General features: G+C 35.2%; 1 protein-coding gene across 3 annotated transcripts in view; it reads right to left on the minus strand.

Moving 5' to 3' along the window:
• Nucleotides 1-2,217: 2,217 nt before the first annotated feature.
• Nucleotides 2,218-20,045, minus strand: part of pdgfrb (platelet-derived growth factor receptor, beta polypeptide) — a 49,317-nt gene continuing 31,489 nt past the window's right edge. For all 3 annotated transcript variants that reach the window (XM_051860928.1, XM_051860927.1, XM_051860926.1), the window contains 15 exons: nucleotides 19,795-19,918; nucleotides 18,265-18,473; nucleotides 17,032-17,126; nucleotides 16,806-16,938; nucleotides 16,537-16,641; nucleotides 16,344-16,454; nucleotides 13,080-13,236; nucleotides 12,722-12,888; nucleotides 8,415-8,530; nucleotides 7,535-7,657; nucleotides 7,315-7,426; nucleotides 6,249-6,348; nucleotides 5,908-6,013; nucleotides 4,701-4,963; nucleotides 2,218-3,679 (listed from right to left, as the gene is read on the minus strand). In XM_051860928.1, the coding sequence (XP_051716888.1) occupies nucleotides 3,562-3,679; nucleotides 4,701-4,963; nucleotides 5,908-6,013; nucleotides 6,249-6,348; nucleotides 7,315-7,426; nucleotides 7,535-7,657; nucleotides 8,415-8,530; nucleotides 12,722-12,888; nucleotides 13,080-13,236; nucleotides 16,344-16,454; nucleotides 16,537-16,641; nucleotides 16,806-16,938; nucleotides 17,032-17,126; nucleotides 18,265-18,473; nucleotides 19,795-19,918 (2,039 nt within the window). In that variant the 3' untranslated portion in view covers nucleotides 2,218-3,561. The remainder of the gene's footprint in view (nucleotides 3,680-4,700; nucleotides 4,964-5,907; nucleotides 6,014-6,248; nucleotides 6,349-7,314; nucleotides 7,427-7,534; nucleotides 7,658-8,414; nucleotides 8,531-12,721; nucleotides 12,889-13,079; nucleotides 13,237-16,343; nucleotides 16,455-16,536; nucleotides 16,642-16,805; nucleotides 16,939-17,031; nucleotides 17,127-18,264; nucleotides 18,474-19,794; nucleotides 19,919-20,045) is intronic.

Raw genomic sequence — 20,045 nt, forward strand, 5'->3', positions numbered from 1 at the left:
AAGGCTTTTAAAGACCTTTTTTAAGACCTGAAGAAATAAAAATTAATACTGTACCATACAGGTGTGCAATACTGACAGAAAAAAATAATATCTCGATGTTTTCAAAATTTATTCAAAGATTGCTTATTATATGATATTTTGCTGACTGTGTTTTTTTGTGCTGGTACCATGGCTGGCTTAGGCCTGTTGTGGACAGCTGACTCATGATGACATTCATATTACTCATAATCTATGTGGTGGTTAGTTCACGGTAGTAACAGAAATTAATATTTTTAAAGTGGCAATATTTGCCACCTTAAATTGATTTCCAGGGGCATTTTACCTACACTATATAAGGTAATTTTTTCTAAACTTATTAGATGTATGCATCACCTTTTATGTCAAATTCTAATATCAACTTAAATTCAATTAGAATAATAAAAGTATAGGGCTTTTACCAATCAAATTAAATTATTATCAACAAAATCCATCTTTGCAGTGCAGAGGTGACACAGAAGTGGCATCAGATGTGGCATTAATTTATTTGCACTGCGTTTACAATTAGTCTACATAAATTTAATTCAATATTTAAATACAAAATAATGTCTTACTTTTACTTTTTAATTAAAATGCACTTTAAATATGAAACTTAAACTGCCAGTAGGTGGCAGCAAGTCACTGTCTTGATGAGTGAGTCATTCATGATTCATTCAGGAACGAAGCAAGTGACCGTCATTATTGACTGGATCATTGAATCATAAACTGTTTCGTTCAAAAAGCGGAATTTTCGTTGGCGAAATAAAGAAAAAACAAACAATATTGTGTCTAAAATGTAACTCACAATCACAGTGTTAACCTATTGTTCATTTAACTGCTGTATGAAATAAATATCACATTTCAGCTGATATTTGGGGAAAACGACACTTTTGCTCGTGTGATATTGTAATATAACTACATCATATGATATAAAAATAAGAAAAACTCATCGGGGCAAAAATGCCCCTTTATCTTGAATTTTGAGGGTAACGTTATATAACTGCATCACGCAGTGAAAGCGTGAGTAACAAGCTTGATGTCAGCTCACACATCGTTAAAACAATAATTAATATATCATCATAGACGATACATATCACACATCCCTGCGCACATATTAAAAATGAACTTACAACTGAACCATGTCAACATAGCATTTTCTTCTGCTTCCCTCTTCCTTTCACGTGCAGGAGACAGTAAGTTACGTAATATGCTGTTGTAAATGCCGCGAATTGTCACGTGAACAAGCAAATCCACAGAGAAAGAATAATAAAAATAATACGTACGCTAATTAGTTTTAATTTAGTAAATAATTTAGATATGTCTAAGTCAAAGTGTCATCTAAAATTTAAGACCTCTCCTAAGTATCTCAAAAATAAGACTTCATAAGACTTTTTTGGCCTTAAAGGGTTAGTTCACCCAGAAATTCTGTCATTTATTACTCACGCTTACGCCGTTCCAGACCCGTAAGACCTTCGTTAATCTTCGGAACGCAAACTGAGATATTTTTGTTTAAATCCGATGGCTCCGTGAGGCCTACATAGGGAGCAATGACATTTCCTCTTTCAAGATCCATAAAGGTACTAAAAACATATTTAAATCAATTCATTTGAGTACAGTGGTTCAATATTAATATTATAAAGCGACGAGAATATTTTTGGTGCGCCAAAAAAAAACAAAATAATGAATTATTTAGTGATGGCCGATTTCAAAACACTGCTTCGGGAAGCTTTGGAGCGTTATGAATCAGCATGTTTATAAGATTAACCTCGGTAGACTTGAACTTGAAAATGGTGTGTATTTACATCTTTCCGCGTTTTAAACAACATTCCTTCTCATGTTCATTCATGTTTATTTGATGCTATAAATTAACTAGTAGGAAGAGATGATCGGTTCACGAGCCGCTTGAGCTGAGGCACTACAGCTATCCGTCACGACACATTAAAGAGCCACAAAACGATTTTTATTGTTCTAATTTCTTTAAAAAAATTACACAATTTGAAAGCTGGGACTTTGTTTAATATCATAAGTAATCTGCTCGGTCTTGTCTGTTGACGTATTTTACACTACGTGTGGCGTGACAGTGCCATGGCTTGTAGGACAAAGCAACAGTAACTAAGGGGGGCGGGTCATTGCGAAGGGTCGGGTTTTTTTAAGGATCCGCGTGAACCCTGTGTTCAGGGGCTTAAAAGAACAACAGACATCTTATTAAAGACTTCATCACAGCTTTTTATTGTTTATCGTACATGGAATGTGTAAAAGAGCAATGTACAAAATATCTATACAAAAATATACTTGTAAACATACATAAAGCTTTGGTACCTTTAGAGTGTGTAACTTTACTATGTGATATATGTATTGAGATGTGCAATTTAATAAGGCCTTGTGCATACATACAAACACTTAAATTGTTATAATCAAGACAATGAAGAATAAACAAGATAAAAAGAGAAGACAAAGCCATACAAACACCTTCTCAAACTCTGTTTGGGTATATTACGTGTTTGCATGAAAATAAAGATCAATGTAAGAACTAAAACTTTGTGTGGATGTGTTATTGGACCTGTACTAATTTGATTCTAATGTACTGTGAGTCATTCAGATATAGCGTTATAATTGACACATTGAACAGCAGGATTCTGTACAAAACACGATGTCCTTCATCAGTATTGCTTAAGCAAAATGACTTAAGATATTAAGTCTTGTTTACTGAAAAATTATCAAAATTAAGTGAGTTTTTGCTGGGGGAAAAAAAAAATCTGCCAACGGGGTCTGTTTTTCATGTTTTAAGCATAAACTCACCTAATTTTAATAAATTTTTCAGAAAACAAGATATCTTATGTCATTTTGCTTCTCAAGTAAATGTATGTTGATTTAAGAATGTTTATTTAATTGTACTGGAAAATAAGACCATAGAAAGTAAGAAAATCATTTTTGCAATGTAGCTGTACAATCCATGCTAAAGAAAAACAATCTGTCCTGTGTTCTGTGTTGGTTCCCTTTACAGAATGTAAAAACAAAATGAAATCACAAATAATCACATACGTGTGTATAATCTATTTGCTTCAATTACTCATAAACATTAAAGTGCAAGTTTGCTACAAGAATCTTTACAAAAAAAAGTTAAAATCAAAAGACAGGGGCCGCTGCCTGAATACAATGCACTTAATTTTTTCAACAATGTTCAAAAACCCTCTATAACATAATACATAATATTTCTGAAGTGTTTGAAGTTTGATTTTAAACTGTGTACCTTTTGAATAACATGACTAATGTAAAGTATCAGCTGATTTTAGTCTTGCCTTCTGCAGTTTATAATACTGCATTGTACCACTTTAATAAAAATACAAAGGAAAAAACAAGAAAAACTGGTCTGGTTCAAGCCTCAACCTTCACAGACGATCCTTTAAGAGCACACGAGGAATTCTAGCATATCATTCTGATGCATTCATGAGCATTTGTTTTGAATTGATGTATGCGATTTGTAAAAAAAAATCTGCTCAAAATGTACATTAAAATTACTTCATGATGACAGGAAGTAGGAATGTGTCACAGGAAGCTCTCCTCCACTTCTAGACTTCCAGAATATTCTGGCAGCAGTTCCTCCCGCTCAGGTTCCGTACTCGGGGTTTCCATGGAGACGGTCTCCTCATCAGAACTTAAGGAGCTTTTAAAGTGAGAGAGAGAGAGAGCCATTAACATCATACAAATACTCCCTCACACATGAAGTTATGAAGTTTGAACCTCCAGGGGGTGCTATTAATAATTTGGAAATTCTTTAGAAAACAAGTATTAGCTCATTATTGTCGCAAAGTCATATATGTGTATTATAAATCCTTTATATTTGATCATATTATCATATCATATATAAATATTTATTATACTTAAATATTATAAATATTACTAAATATTAAACTCACATTGAACACATTTTATACCATAAATGCATATGTAGAAAAATAAATGTAAAATGAAACATGCTAAATAAATAAATATACACTTTATCAAAATATTATACATTATTTATATTATACATTCTTTATATTTTATCATATCATATTATATAATTATTTACACACATACTGATCAAATTTATACCATGAATACATATGTCGCTTGGCATAATGAATAAATGTAAAATAAATACATGACAAATAAATAAATATACACTTTTTCACATTAAAATTATATATAATTTATATTATATATATTATGTATCATTTATATGTTTTATATATCCGTTATATTTTATCGTATTAAGTTATCATATACATATTTATTATAAAAAAATATTGAACTAAACTAAACAAATTTATACTATGAATGCATATGTCGCTGGGCCAAATGATTAAATGGAAAATAAATACATGCTAGCTAGATGAATACATATATATATATATATATATATATATATATATATATTTTTTTTTTTTTTTTTTTTTTTCTCTCTCTTTACAAGTTTGAAAGTGTTTATTTATACCATAAAAGGTTTAAGCACAGGCTCTCATTCTCACGTTAAAATTACTCCCATTTGCACAGATGAACAGATTATTCATGGATTTTTTTTTTAATAAAAACAGAAGTGATCCCCTCTGTATGGAAGAGGAAGAGGTAATGTCTCATCTTTTTTCATCCTCTGCGGTTTATAAAGGTCTGATTTATTTTTGATCACAGGAAGTCAGCGTTACCTCGAGGGGATTTCCGTCAGCACTGGCTCATCCTGGTTCTCCTCCTCTGGCTTGGGGTCAGGGATGGGGATGATGTACTCGTTGTGTGGAGCCTCATCTAGCTCTCCATCGCCCTGCGGACGCGGGGTAGGGTTTGGTGTTTGATCTGAGGTGGGAGATTGAGGAGGGAAGACACCCGGGAACGGAGAGGGGACCCTCGGCTTCACACGAGCCACTGCAGGGTGATCGCTTTTATGAAAGCTGTCGCTCACCTGAGAGTATCTCTGAGGGAGAGATGATGATGATACTTTCATGAAGATGATAAGAATTCAGAGGCCACATTTACACTGCAAAACACACAATCAGAGCCTTCTGCATCTGTGTACACAATCGGTCAAACGATTGGAATAATTAAGATATTTTAATTGTTTGAAGCCATTAATGCTTACTAAGGCTGCATTTATTTGATCAAATATTATATTAATAATACTGTAATATTATTACATTTTGAATAGACTTTGAAATATAATTTATTCCTGTGATCAAAGCATCATTATTCCAGTCTTCAGTGTCACATGATCCTTCAGAAATCATTCTAATATGCTGATTTGCTGCTAAAGAAACATTCTGATGTCAACTCAAAGGTTTGTTTAAAATGTATTAGTATGCACTCTCATTCTTAAAGGGACAGTTCACCCAAAAATTAAAATTAATTTCCTCACCCTCAAGTTGTTACAAACTCGTATGAGTTTCTTTCTTCTGTTGAACTGAAAAAAAAAAAAAAGATATTTTGAAGAATATGGGTAACCAAACAGTTGACGGTAGCCATTGACTTCCATAGTAGGAAAGAAAATACTATGGCAGTCAACTGTCTGGTTACCAAAATTCCTCAAAATATCTTCTTTTACTTCAACAGAAGAAAGAAATTCATACAGGTTTGGAACAACTCAAGGGTGAGTAAATTACGACAGAATTTTCATTTTGGGTGAACTATCCCTTTAAGTTAAAAACTGCTCCCATTTGAACAGATTATTCATGCATCTGAGTTTGATTGAATGTTTAAATTCTGTTTCATGTTTAACGTTTCTCTGCATGTTCCTTTTCTTTGTGTAATTTTAGAAAGAACCACAGAATGACAGAGAACATAAGTGTTTGGAATATCACTATTAGAATTTCTTTGCAATCTATTATTTAACCATGGAAACGAAAGAAGGAACATAAAGGAAACCTTTTTATATCCGTCTGAGAGCATGTTCCCCATCGTGTGCACCAGAAAGGAGAACTCTGGACGCTTCTCAAACTTCTCATCCCAACATTTCCTCATGACCTCATAACTGCAAAGAACAAACGATCAGCATTCAATCCAAACCCACCATCATCATTATCACCACCATCACATTTATTTAGAGATGCCACAAAAATTTTCCAGAAGCTCAGTGGCTGTGATTTAAACAGACAACCCCGCCTGTTACCGTGCACAGTCTTTTTTTACTGTATGAATCTATAAAACAAGGAGAAATGCAATAATAAACATTCAAGCCTATATGTTTATTTAATTGTCATTCATACATGTCCTCGGAGGCGTACGAGGGTTTGGCCATGCGGTAACCTCTCTTCAGAGCGCTGTAAAACAACTCATTCATCGGCAGGTCTGGATATGGTGTTCCTCCTGCAAAATCAGCCAGAAAATCACCAATAAAGAAAGCTTTTCATTTCACTTCAAGCTCACAGAAAACAGAAAAAATCCTGTATTTGTAAAAGCAGAAAAAGAACAGACGGCTTTAGTTTTTGCTAATTCAACAGTGAGCAGTTTTGTGCTTAAAATAGATTGTTTTAAATCTCTTATAAAAGAACAGCAAGCATGCCTTACGAAACACTTTACAGTAAGGCCTTGTTAATTAATGCATTAGTTAATATGAACTAACACTGAAAGATTCTTCTAAAGCATTTATTATTCTTAGTTAATGTTAATTTCAACATTTACTAAAACATTATTCAAATCAAAAGTATCTGTTAATATTATTTAATGCTAACATGAACTAACAAAGAACAGTTGTATTTGTATTAACTAATGTTAATCAAGATTAATAAATAAATACTATGACAAATGCATTGCTCATTGTTTGTTAATGCATTAAGTAACATTAATGGACCCTATTGGATAATAAAGTGTTGCAAAGAATTCTTGTAAGCATATAAGATGGCTAATAGTGATATATTCATGAATTGTTTATAGGTTTCACACTATGAAAATTATTTAAACACAGGCCTGAATAAATAATAAGACCATTTTTTTCTGTTTATAGGAGATTTACAGTTATACAACAGCCCAGAAGTAAAGGTCATTACATAACATTGCATTACATTTATGCATTTGGCAGATGCTTTTATCCAAAAAGTGACTTACACTGCATTCAAGCTATATATTTTCATGCATTCCCTGGGAATTTAACCCATGACCTGGCATTTCTAGCGCCATGCTTTCTCACAATACACATTTCAGGCAGAACATATAGTATAAGAAACCTGATCAATGTTCATTTCTATATGGGGATTAACATTTAACATTTATTTACACAAAATAAAAACATGACTCCATAGACATTCAGGAGAAAGAATAAGTAAAAGGACTCACCCAGAGTGAAAATTTCCCAGAGTAAGATGCCATAAGACCAGACGTCACTCAGAGTGGTGTACAGGTTATGAAAGATGCTCTCCGGCGCCATCCACTTCAGAGGAAGAAACGTCTGCAGAGAAACACACACCTTTTCATTTTAAAATCACAACTATGACTTTCGTGATTTAGTACATGTTTGAATGAATGTGTTTGTTTATTGAAATATGTTTCTACGTACACTGCCTTTGGAGATGTAGTTGTTGTCGTGCATGATGTCTCTAGCCAGTCCAAAGTCACAGATCTTGGCCAGTTTGCCCTCACAGATCAAAACGTTTCTTGCCGCCAAATCTCGATGAACACACTGACAGACAGATAGAAAGATGTGGTTTAATTTACAAAGAAAAAAAATGAGACACTTTCTCTAGATCAGCATAAAATGCAGTTTGAAGATTAATCAATACATTGGTTTACAGACAGGATGCATTTCCCATTTACAACAGCAGATGGTGATGTATGTTTTCCTACTGGCCAGGGTTATTATATTTAACTAAAACTAAAGACTTCATTACTTGAAATAAAATAAACTTGAACTGAAATAAAATATTTAAAAAATTTATTACTTAACTGAAATACTTTAAAAAAAAACTTGAACTTAAATGTTATGTCAGGTAGTTCCCAAAGCAACATTCTCATTTTTATTTATTTTAACTTGATGTAATAAAATAACTAAAATTAAAAGTGAAATAAAAATGAATAAAAACTATATAGACAAAAAACCAACAACTAATAAAAATGCCAAAAAACAACAAAATTACTAAAATTTTAACTAAAATTAAAAATAGAAAATACTGCATAAGAAAATATAAAAATAAAACTAATTCAAAATATTAATAAAAAGAATAAAATGTTAACTAAAATTAAAACAGAAAATATAAAAATAAAACTAATTCAAAATATTAATAAAAATTACAAGAGTATCTCAATGCTACTAAAATAACACTATTAAAACATGCATTCTGAGTGGAACGTGACTAATTGGATTAATATTATTTTATAATTTTAGGTCTAATGTTTTGCAGGTCAACAGTTTTACTACTTTAGCTATAACAGATACTCACGTTCTTTGAGGCCAGGAACTCCATGCCTTTTGCCACCTGGTAACTGAAACCAACAAGGTCAACGTAGCTCAGAACCGGAGAATCACTGATGACCAGAGAACGATCCACCCTGTGACCTGTGACACACACAAACACCATAATTCACACAACCTCATTGATGATGCAAATACAAACGCAAAAAAACATGTAGTGCCATGGGATTCTTTGAAGTACGTTAGAATTCTATGTAAATACCATAGAACATGGTAATCATGTACCATCGTATTAGCCTCTAGCATCACTGCAAAAAATGATTTTCTTCTTTAGTATTTTGTCTTCTTTTCCAGTACAAATATCTAATTATTCTTAAAGTTCCCCTATTTTGCTACTTTAAAGGCTCCTAATTTTGTTCTGTAGGTCTCCTTCAATAGGTTTACATGCATCCAATCTAAGGTCAAAAAGCACTTTCATTTTCTCATAATATACACTGCATCATCACCTCTTTTCTCACACTGTCTGAAACGGTTCGATCAAGAATTCAGTCTCTTTAAACCCCTCCTTTCTGACAGCTTCCTCTGCTCTGATTGGTCAGATGGCCAAGTCTGTTGTGATTGGTCGACCGCTTACAGTGTGTGTCGGAAACAAAACACTATTACCATATCTGAATAAGCGTCTTCTTGACATGTTGACAACATGAACCAAACTCTTCCAGGCCTCATCTACAACTACAGTGTTTGAGGGCGGGGCCCAGCAGCCAATGAAGACCATAGGCTGGCATTGTGCAAATTTGTTACAAACCTATGTAGTTTCGAGCAGGAGGCTGGAATTACTGAAGACTCATTTCAGGCAATAACTGTTTTTATCTGCACTTTGATCTTTGCAGATCTTTTACATTCACAAACAGCTTTATTACACTCTAGGTAATACAGGTAATATCTGAAAAAAGCATACTAGGGCCACTTCAAATCAAGATATATTTTCTTGAGAAGCAAAATGACTGAAAAATCTAAATTAAGTTTTGATAACTCTGACTTTATGCTTGAAGCAAGAGAAAAAAATCCATCAATGGGGGAAGAAAAAAAAACTTAATTCAAATGGAAAACAAGTTTAATTTTCTTACCCCATAAACAGATATTTTTTCTTGTTCTAAGCACAAACTCGCTTAATTTTGAAATGTAAAAAATGATTTTTTTGCAGTGATCAGTGTACCACAGTAGTTTTATCAGGGTTTTCTAAGTCCAAAAGAAGCTGAACCAAACCTGACATCCTCTTAGCTTAAATTAAAACACGTCTCTAGAAATACTTAAACAATAAATAAATATTAAATAAACAATGAGACTTTTTAGTCCTGAGTTAAACAGTTCAGAAACCTCAAGCGTTTCATTAAGTTCTTCGGACATCCTGTGAGATGAGGAAGTGAAACATTAATGAGCATTATGAAAGAGATCTCTTTGTCACACAGACTCTGTCTGTGCTCAACTTGAAGGCCACCGCAGCATCACAGAGCCAAAGATTACACAGAGGCATGATGGGAGTTTTAGGATGTTAGTTCTATTTCTCTGCAGAAGGTCCCAGTACATCTGCTCAACAAGACAAAACCTACACAGTCTTACACCATGATGTGAACTTCCTCTGTCTGAATCACCACAATATTACAATATTAAAATTAAAGTATAAATAAAGACTGTTTAAATTATATGCAAATTCATGAAGATAAACCAGGTGAAGCAGTGCTGCTAATAAACTCTGTGATAGTCATTTGGAGTTTCAGCAAATAGAAAAAATGAAAATATGTAAATGGCGATTATTATCATTACTAATAAATGCAATGCAACTAAAAATGCAAAAGGTTTTATATATATATATATATAATTAGGAAATTATATACTGATAATATACAACAATGCCAAGGTCTCTGGAAAGAGGTTTGGTTAAGTGATATTTACGTTCCACGTGGTTGAGTCCGATGACGGTGACGTCTTCCACTGGTTGTGCTGGGTGACAATGCAGTGGGGAGAGGAGTCAGAATCTGTTTCAACAGTCTTGAACACAAAGCTCTGCGGGATGCTGATCTCCGGAAGCACCAAAGGGTCCTAAAATCTGGAACACGCAGATGAGGCCCTGGTGTAGGTGCAGAAGGTCCTTAACAATCTGGAACACGCAGACGAAGGTACCTTGGAGTGAAGGTTTGCTCTCCTGAGCTTAACCTTGTTGCAGATGTCGTTATTGTCTCGCTGGACGGAAACTCTGAACGTAGTGTTTGTTAATGTCTCTTTCCTCACAGGCTGGAGGCTCAGAACGTGGTCGTCTCTGTTGCTGCCTCGCCAGCTGTAGACTCAGATCATGGGATCTGTTGTTGTCTCTCTGGACGAACCAGAGGCTCAGAATGAGAATGTATCTGTCAATGCCTATCCCCGTGCAGGACAGACTCAGAACGGTGTATCTGTTAATGTCTCACTCCTTACAGAGTTGAGACCCAGAACGGTATATCTGTTATGTCTTTCCCCTTTGAAGGGCAGACTCAGAACAAGGAATGTCTGTTGAAAGGGTACCTTTATCCCTTTCCGATGAGGAGGAGATTGCAGTTTGGCGCTTCTCCATTCGAGCGCTGTGATTGGCTGCTGGCATCAGAGGGGACACACATAGTGTGGCCCACCCTTCTTTCCCCTGTGGAACTCATTTGCATAAAGCACAAAGTTGGAAGTCTTTACAGTGTCTTTAAAGTTTACCAATGCATTTCTCACTTTCCAAACCACCACCAGAATACCTTTGGCAATATTCTAAACAAATAGAGACTAAACATGATGGAAGAAGATTGAACCGTCATGCTTTCATTCAATTGTACATTAACAGCTGAATCTGTGTCAGATGTTGCACTACAAATAGCTGTCACTGAGAATACTTATTCCTGTGAGTAAGTATGAAATGGATGTGTAGTTTGCATCAGTTCTAAGGTTTTCAAACATAGTTTTGAATGGCTTTGGATGGATCTTTGTGATCTCTCTTTGCTTCACCCATTGCTGCTGAGGTCCCAAGGAATTTTTATGGCAGTCTCTGGCCAACCTTAGGAAGTAGTCTCTAGATGGGTGAAGGGCAGAAACTGCATGTGGACCAATGAGAAGTCCTGTCCTTCCCAGGCTTGGTACAAGAGGTCTTCTTCTTGCCCTCTAAGAGAGGTCTGGATGTTGTCCTTACATCTTTATCTGATGGCGTTGGACAGTTTGTTTGTGTTAGTCCACCAAGATCCAATCAAAATGTAGCAAACCTTTGTCCGCTGTTACGGACAGAGAGGGGCCCGGCCATAAACTGGGCCCTGGAATGTGCTGTTCACTACATATATATATATATATATTTTGAATTTTGAATTGCATTGCATTTATTAATAATGATAATAATTAATAAATGCAATGCAATTCAAAATGCAAAAGACAACGGGAGTTTGATTTTACTATTTACACATTTGCATAATTTCTGTGGACTGTCATTTTTTTTTTTCCAGTATTCCACCAAAATAAAAGCAAAAGGATTTGAAATGTTAAAAACTTGAGGGTTTGAACATTTCGAAGTGAAGAATTTAAGGCATAAATATTGTTGACTATTGTTTTTTTTTATAATTATCAACTATCCATTTTTTTTCTTTTACAGTACAACTGTATTGTACAACAGTAATATATTTATGTCTTCATTTTAATTAGAGTTAAAATGAATAATAATAATAAAGGCTCTGAGAGAGGTCTAGTTGGTTTTCATATGAGATGAAATGTCACATTGAAGTTAAAATGAATAAAAAATAAAAAATAAAATAAAAAATAATATAATTTTTTGGCCAAATTGTACCACCCTAAATAATTTAAAAATAAACAATCAAAATAAAACATTTACTGAAAAAAAGATTAAATATTTTATCTGTTTACCTGCATGTCATGTGACCATTAACCAACATCAGAGAACCCCGAACATGCAAATGTGATGTTAAATTATTTAAATTACACTGTGTCTACACCAGACACAACAAAGCGCCAGTTGTAAAGCATTTGTCCTTGCATGTCAGTACATCGTAAATAAAACGAGGCATCAGTTTACTGTCGGAGATTTGCTCGCGTCGCGCTGCATCCAGTGTAGACAACATCACTGGTTATAATGGATTTTATTGTCTTTGTTGTGTCACATCACGTTGCTTGCGTCCGGTGTAGACACGGTGTTAAAATCTCAACAGGTACTTCAAATAAATATTTTCCATCTAAGGGGTTCAGCTGACAAAAAGGTTTGGGAATCGTGCTGTAGTTGATTTGAGTTAAAGCTCTGTAGACTGCGGGTGGAGTATGTACCTTGCTCCTGGTAGATGTCTTGCTGGTAAGGGGACTCGTAGGGTGACGGCTGGATATCTGCATACTTGATAGTGTCCGTGAGCTCCTGCATCGGGACATATTCCGTCTGCTCATCTTTGGTCATGTCCATATATCCGCCATCACACTCACTGCCAAATGACACATATCTGCAGAGCACAGAAATACTACCTGATTACATCTGTCTTACTTTATCTAAAGTTATAGTCAAGCATGATTAATATTCACCATAGTATTTCATGTTATTTTTAAACATACACAACTGGTCAAAAGTTTGGAATAATTAACATTTGTTAATGTTTTTGAAAGAAGTCTCTTCATTCAGCCATAATTCTCTTACTCTTTTCCGGTTGGCACATTGCTATCGTTACAGATCTGGCTGCCATTGGCGATGTGGTTCTTGTCAGCGTAGTTCTGAAGGAAGCTGTGCTTGTTCCTGTGCAGGTAGTCCACCAGATCACCATAGCGACAGTATTCTGTCACCAGATATAACGGACCTGCGTTAAAAACAAAGATACAACCTGAAAAGATATCTCCGGACACACATCTGATCGAAAGAGATCAGTGGCTTTAAAGCTGGGACACACCAAGCTGATGTCAAAAAAGTAAGTGGCGTTGAAAGATGACTCACATCGGCTGCGTCTCGGCCAAAAAGCTGTGTTTGAACACCAAAAGGACTAAAGGTGACTGTAAACTAGCATGTAAGGAAATAACTGTCTATTTCAGCAGGTATCAATAGTCTATATTTGTCATTCAAAAAGGGAAACCGAAACTAGGACTGCAGATATACAAACCGGACACAAAGCAGCGCTTGATTACCATGTTGAATATCAATCACGTTGATCACTAGAGCCCGACCGATATTTTTTGGGGCTGATGCCAATACCGATATTAGGAAGTAAAAAAAGTCAGATATCGATATATCAGCTGATATTCTTTATGGTGTATATTATACTTCCCATTTGTGTGTCCAAACTTTTGACTGGTACTGTATATTGAATACCATATATACATAAACAGAATATATATACATAAACACAGTTTTTGTAATGATCAAACACTTATACTGACGTGATAAAGATATGTAATGAAGGCAGGGTATTTAACAATTTAACAATAAACTTTATTATCCAAAATAAGCCTGGCATCAGTGCACTGAACAGTAAACTTCACTTATTATAAATAACTTTACAACACAAATAGAACAATATATATATAACTTGAATTAAGAAAATAAACAAGGTAACTGTGTAGGGCAAGCAAGGAACTGCCAATCCAACAGGGGCAGGTTTATGCAGTCAATGGCTTATTTTCTGGTAATCAAATGAACATGCAAAACATGAGGATCATATTTAAATAGTCTTTTTGCAGTTTAATATTCACAGACACTAGTCTACTTCGCGATTTGATTTAAGTGTTCTGACCTGTTTTTTTATTTATTCATCAAAAATATTACAAAAATATTATCCGTGCTATACAGTAAAATCGGTTTTATGACTGGATTCCGTGATTTCGTCCGCATTTTCTGCATCGCGGAAATCCTACTAATGTAGCAAGCGAGTATGATAAGCTCGTTGTAAGAGTAAAAGATGGGGACATGTTTATTTACGTTATAGCAGCGCGTTTCACCAACTAGGTGACAACGTAGCAATAAATCACTATTCAACAGACTAAAGCCACCACCGCACCGCAGTCTATTGGACTGCAGAAAGATACTAACTTTTCAATCTGCTACATTATAACTGACTGTACTGACAAACTATGCTAATTTATGATATGTGATGTGAGTGAAGTGATATGCATGAGTGACATGGCAGTTTTAAGGGACAGGGCTACTATTATATTGGATGGACTTATATTGAAAAAGGAAACTTATGGGGGGGGGGTCATTGTTTATTAACTTTACAGTAAGAACTATTTAGCAACTTACTGTTAAGACAGCGCTTTGACTCTCGTGAAGACAACAAACAACCCTTATGGAAAGAAGATATATTTCTCTATATAAGAATGATCAATATATTACATGATTTAACAGTATATTTGAAAATATACAGAAAAATATATTGCATAAATGTATTACAATATATTGAACGATACATAAGGAATTGCCGCTTTTCATATATTGAAAAATATGTGATAATATATTTACTAATATATCATAATGTATGTAATTTTTTATATTCAGTAATATACTTCATAATATATAGATTTATATGTGATCAGATATGGTACTGCATGCATAATATATTGCAGATACATTTACTCATGCAGAATAAACAAATGTATTGTGTTATGTAAGACATTTCTTATATTTTATAATTATTTACATTTTAAATGTGTCATATTTTCAAGTTAGTTAACAAAAGCACACCTGCATGTACTAAAGTTTTTACCAAAGAGATTATCACTGTGCTATAGCATGCACAGCCTTTACTTTTTAAATAAAGTTATTATAGTGTTAATGGTGTTCAACCTAACCACAGGCTCTACTCTTCAGCACAATGGTAACCCCAAAATCTCACACATACCAGAAAACCTTTTACATTTCAAAATAATACAACTTTAAACACTAACAGATCTTCCCTTATATCAATATTGAGCAAATCACATGAACTAGCACTTAATTTTAACATATACTCTCCTTTAACAGTCAGAAGCAAAGCATGCTGGGAACTAGAAGTCTGATTGTAACTCATTCCATGAAAGTTTGTATATATGTGTGTACAATACATTCACATTTATATGGGAACATGTATGTGCAATATATGTACACAATAAAGGATAAAACTTTATGAATGTAATGCTATTTTTGTCTTCATTTATAAATATTTTATATGTATCAATGTATAGCCATACATGGTCAATGCATATATTGCAGTATATTGAAAAATATAAGCACTAGTTTCCCATATATGGATATGTATTATGTAATATATCGAATTATATTTTGCAGTATATTCCCATATATTTTTGTTCCGTAAGGGAAGAGACCTCTTTACTGAAGTGAAACAGTCGGCTGGTGCCAGTAGCGAACAATGGAGTGCGCTCTGCTGGACAAACTACGTAATCACACCATTTACAACCATTTTATCTGTATTATATGTTCTGTAAAAATAAATGTTCATATCGGTGGCATATCGGCGCCATATACGCCGATGCAGATATATCAGCGACAGGCTCATATCAGCCGATAAAATCGGTCGGGCTCTACTGATCACTTTCTTCATTCCAGTCGGCTGATGTCATTATGAAAATATTCATGCATTCGAATGCTCAGGTAAGATGACGGTAAAAAACTATAACAGCCTTCCGTCTGTACTGCCTTGCTGAACTGAACAGCCTTCACCAACGGCCCGATGGCAATTCAACATGCTGAATCGGCCCAAAAATCCCAGACGGCCTCCAACTAGAGCCAACGGTGCGGAACACACCAAAAAAAACTAAGCTGACCGACGCTCAAAAATGGCCAGACATTGCCTGACCATCAGGCTTGGTGTGTCCCAGGCTTTAAATATCTAGAATGTTTATGCTAATAAACTATATTACTTGTGGGAAAAGGTGTCTGCTTTCAACAACCCTTAACCATGTGCTGATGTTTGCTCACCTTGTTTGGTGCAAGCACCCAGCAGGTTGACGATGTTCAGGTGAGGACCCAGGTGACTCATGATCTTGAGTTCAGACATCAGAGCTTGTGTCTCGCTTCTCCGTGCCGTCGCTGCAGTGATGAGAGGACACAAATAACTACGACCATCAATCACGCTCACATACCTGTGTTTAACTGTGTGTTTCACACGTACATTTGAGCATTTTCACCGCCACTTTAGTGGTGGATTGGGAACGGCCAAGACCATATGCTGTTGCCTCAACAACACGCCCAAATGCTCCAGATCCCAACGTACGACCTGAAGAAACAGACACATGTCAGTAAATAAAATGCCTGGACATACAAACACTAAACAGTTGCTAAGGTAATCTAGCATTTTGAGTATCCAGCTACAGGAAAATCTGATTAGAAAAGACACTGTGGCTATAGTAAATGTGGTAGATCAGTGTGTCCTGTCCTCACCCAGCACCAGACTGTCCCGTGGCATCTCCCAGGCCAGGTCATAGGGCAGGTGAATGGGGTCAACATAGATGTACTCGTGTCCATCTAAACTGACTGATTCAATGACCTTCCACCTGATTTCATACCGTGGCTTCTGCAGGCAAAACAATGTAGAGTTTCAGTATAATAATGTTAAATCTGTAGCAGCATAATGTGTCTCAGTCAGACAGGATGTGAGGTTACTGACCTTTCTCCACACAGCGATGAGGATGATGATGGAGATGATGGCGATGACCACCAGTGCCAAGACTGCGGCCAGAACAGCCACCTGAGAAAACAACGCTGGAGAGAAAAGACGAAAGTTGATAAGTTATGTTCTCAAAATCTTTATTTAAAACACATGAAATACTGAATCTTACAGCTGAAGTATCATTTTTTGGGGGGGGGTGTATTTTCAACCACCTTACAGAAACACTTCTCACCATCAAATCAATTACTAACGGACATCAAATACGTTTTTTAATAAAAAAAATTAATAAATTATTTATTTATTTAAATTAAATTTTTGGTTGTATTTTCAGTCATCTGTCATATAGAGATGTAGATGTTGAATTATTGTCATATAAATGTTGAATTACAGTATATCATCCTGATTTTGTTTTGATAGAATCAAGTCCTGTCCTACATTTGATTTTTTTTAATAAAATAATTTTTTGGATGTATTTTTAATCACTTGTCACATAGAGACACATTTCACTATTCAATCAATTATTGATGTTTAAAACCATGTCATGTGCTTTTTTTCTCATTGAATATCCACTTCACTTTAAAATATATCAAAATAGGAACAATATGAAAGGTTCATGGAAACAACTAGTCTCCATGTCAAATACATTGTAAATAAGAACTATAGAGACAGGAAATGACATCAGTCAACAAATATTAATACAAACAAAACCTCAATTAATAAACAATTAATTAAGGATGATTAAAGGGGCACTAAGTACTTTAATAAAAAAAAAATTTAATTAATTTAATTTGATTAGAAAAGACACATTAAAAACAAATTCAAATTGCTCATTACCATTTCACAGAAAAATATGTCATATTAGAAAAGAAAAATGAGACAAAACTGAAGGTTCATGCTGACTTTAAATCAAGGCAACTAGGCTCATATATAAAACTGTAGACTCATATAGAGAGTCAATAAGAAGCGTTTCCCGCAGCTTTGGCAGGTGTTTGTATTTCTGGTTTTTCTCACGGCTGAACCAGTATCAGGTTCTCAATGAGCTCAACGGGTTTCACGCCACATTCATGGTGCTAATGAAAGCAGCCCTGAAGGATCATGGGATTAAATCCAAAGTCACTCTGTGTTTGATCTCCACGGGTGCTGCTCCATTCAGCAGATCCTCATTTCACACATTCACATAGAGGCTTTAACACCCTCCTCACACACACACACACACACACATTTACTCACTGCTGTTGACCAGTCTGATGTCTCTGGCTCGAGCTCCTCTCTCATTACTGGCCTCACAGCGGATGGTGACCAGCTGCGGCCGGAGGAGGGTCACCTGACTGTGCACTTGGTGGATCTTGCGTGTGTTGTTGTAGGTGACATTAGTCTGGATGGAGACACTCTCGGGATCCTCCACTAGGGGGCTCCATACAGCACTTCTGTTACTGCACCTGATGACAACACAATGAGTAAGTTCAGACAGGAATACAAGTGTACTGATTACCGCATACTGTGTAGCATATACTGTAAGCTAAAATATAATGTGAAGCAGTATGTAGTATGCAACGTGTTGTCACATGACCTCATCACATTGTTTGTTTAAATAGAGAGAGGGAGAGAGAGAGTCAGGAAAAAATGCATCTGTGTCTTATTACAAAGTGTGCTCTTGTTTTTGTGCACATTTTAGCAAATGTAGTAGGGCATCTGGGTATTTCGTCCATATAGTAAATTCTGTGCACTCGGTGTGTGCAATGTATACATATTGCAAACATTGAGTAGTATGGTAGTACACCATTAGAACCTATCCAAAAGTGAAATCTGAACATTTTATATAATAATATGTACTTCAAGAAAACTCACAAGGACCATTTTCAAACCAGAACAAACACACACAATAATAAACCTGCATTATATGTGTTTGCATACTTAATTCCTGAGTTCTATCTAGCTGTTTCCTCATAAGTGTGCTCCACCCATGAAGGAAGTGTGTTGTGATAGGCAGAGGTGTGTGGTAATGGCCGTTAGAGTATGTATGCTATATATTATTCATACAGAAGTATTTCAGTGCATCTCTTTGGTGTTTTAATCAGCGTTTAGATGATGTACAGACCACACTCTACACACTGTGATGGACAGACACATCCTGATCGACTGTCTGCCTTTCATTACGCTGTACATTACGCTGATGTGTGTTTATGTAATGCTTTCTGAGAGTACTGTGCAAACTCATCATGTTCATATTTACTCATCTCTCAAAAACAGCTCATATTAAATATGAATGAGAGTCATTAAAGGGAAAATATTTTTAAAATGTTGCCTGATAATCTAGAGTCTATCTATCTATCTATCTATCTATCTATCTATCTATCTATCTATCTATCTATCTATCCATCCATCCATCCACCTAACATCCATCCATCAGTCCATCCATCAGTCTATCTATCTATCTATCTATCTATCTATCTATCTATCTATCTATCTATCTATCTATCTATCTATCTATCTATCTATCTATCATCCATCCATCCATCCACCCATCTAACATCCATCCATCAGTCTATCTATCTATCTATCTATCTATCTATCTATCTATCTATCTATCTATCCATCCACCCATCTAACATCTATCCATCAGTCCATCTATCTATCTATCCATCCATCCATCCATCTATCCATCCTTCCATCCATCCATCCATCCATCCATCCATCCAAAAAATACACAGACACTAATTCAAATAAAGTCTATTTGTGATGATGAAGGTGTGGTATTACTTGGTCATGCTGTCACAGCTGAACCATTGAATGCTGGGAGACGGCACACCCTCCGCCACACAGGTGACTGCATGCTTCTTTCCAGGCAGGTGATGGTCAGAGAGTTCAGTTATCTGAGGAGGAACTACAGAAATAGGAAATGACAACAGCCAACATTAATGCAAACAAAAACCTCAAAGAATAAACAAGAAATGAATTAATGAATACATTTAAATTAAATAAATGTTTAAATACATTTAATAAATATCTTA

The sequence above is a fragment of the Ctenopharyngodon idella genome, chromosome 14, assembly GCF_019924925.1.
Source record: "Ctenopharyngodon idella isolate HZGC_01 chromosome 14, HZGC01, whole genome shotgun sequence".
Taxonomy (NCBI): domain Eukaryota; kingdom Metazoa; phylum Chordata; class Actinopteri; order Cypriniformes; family Xenocyprididae; genus Ctenopharyngodon; species Ctenopharyngodon idella.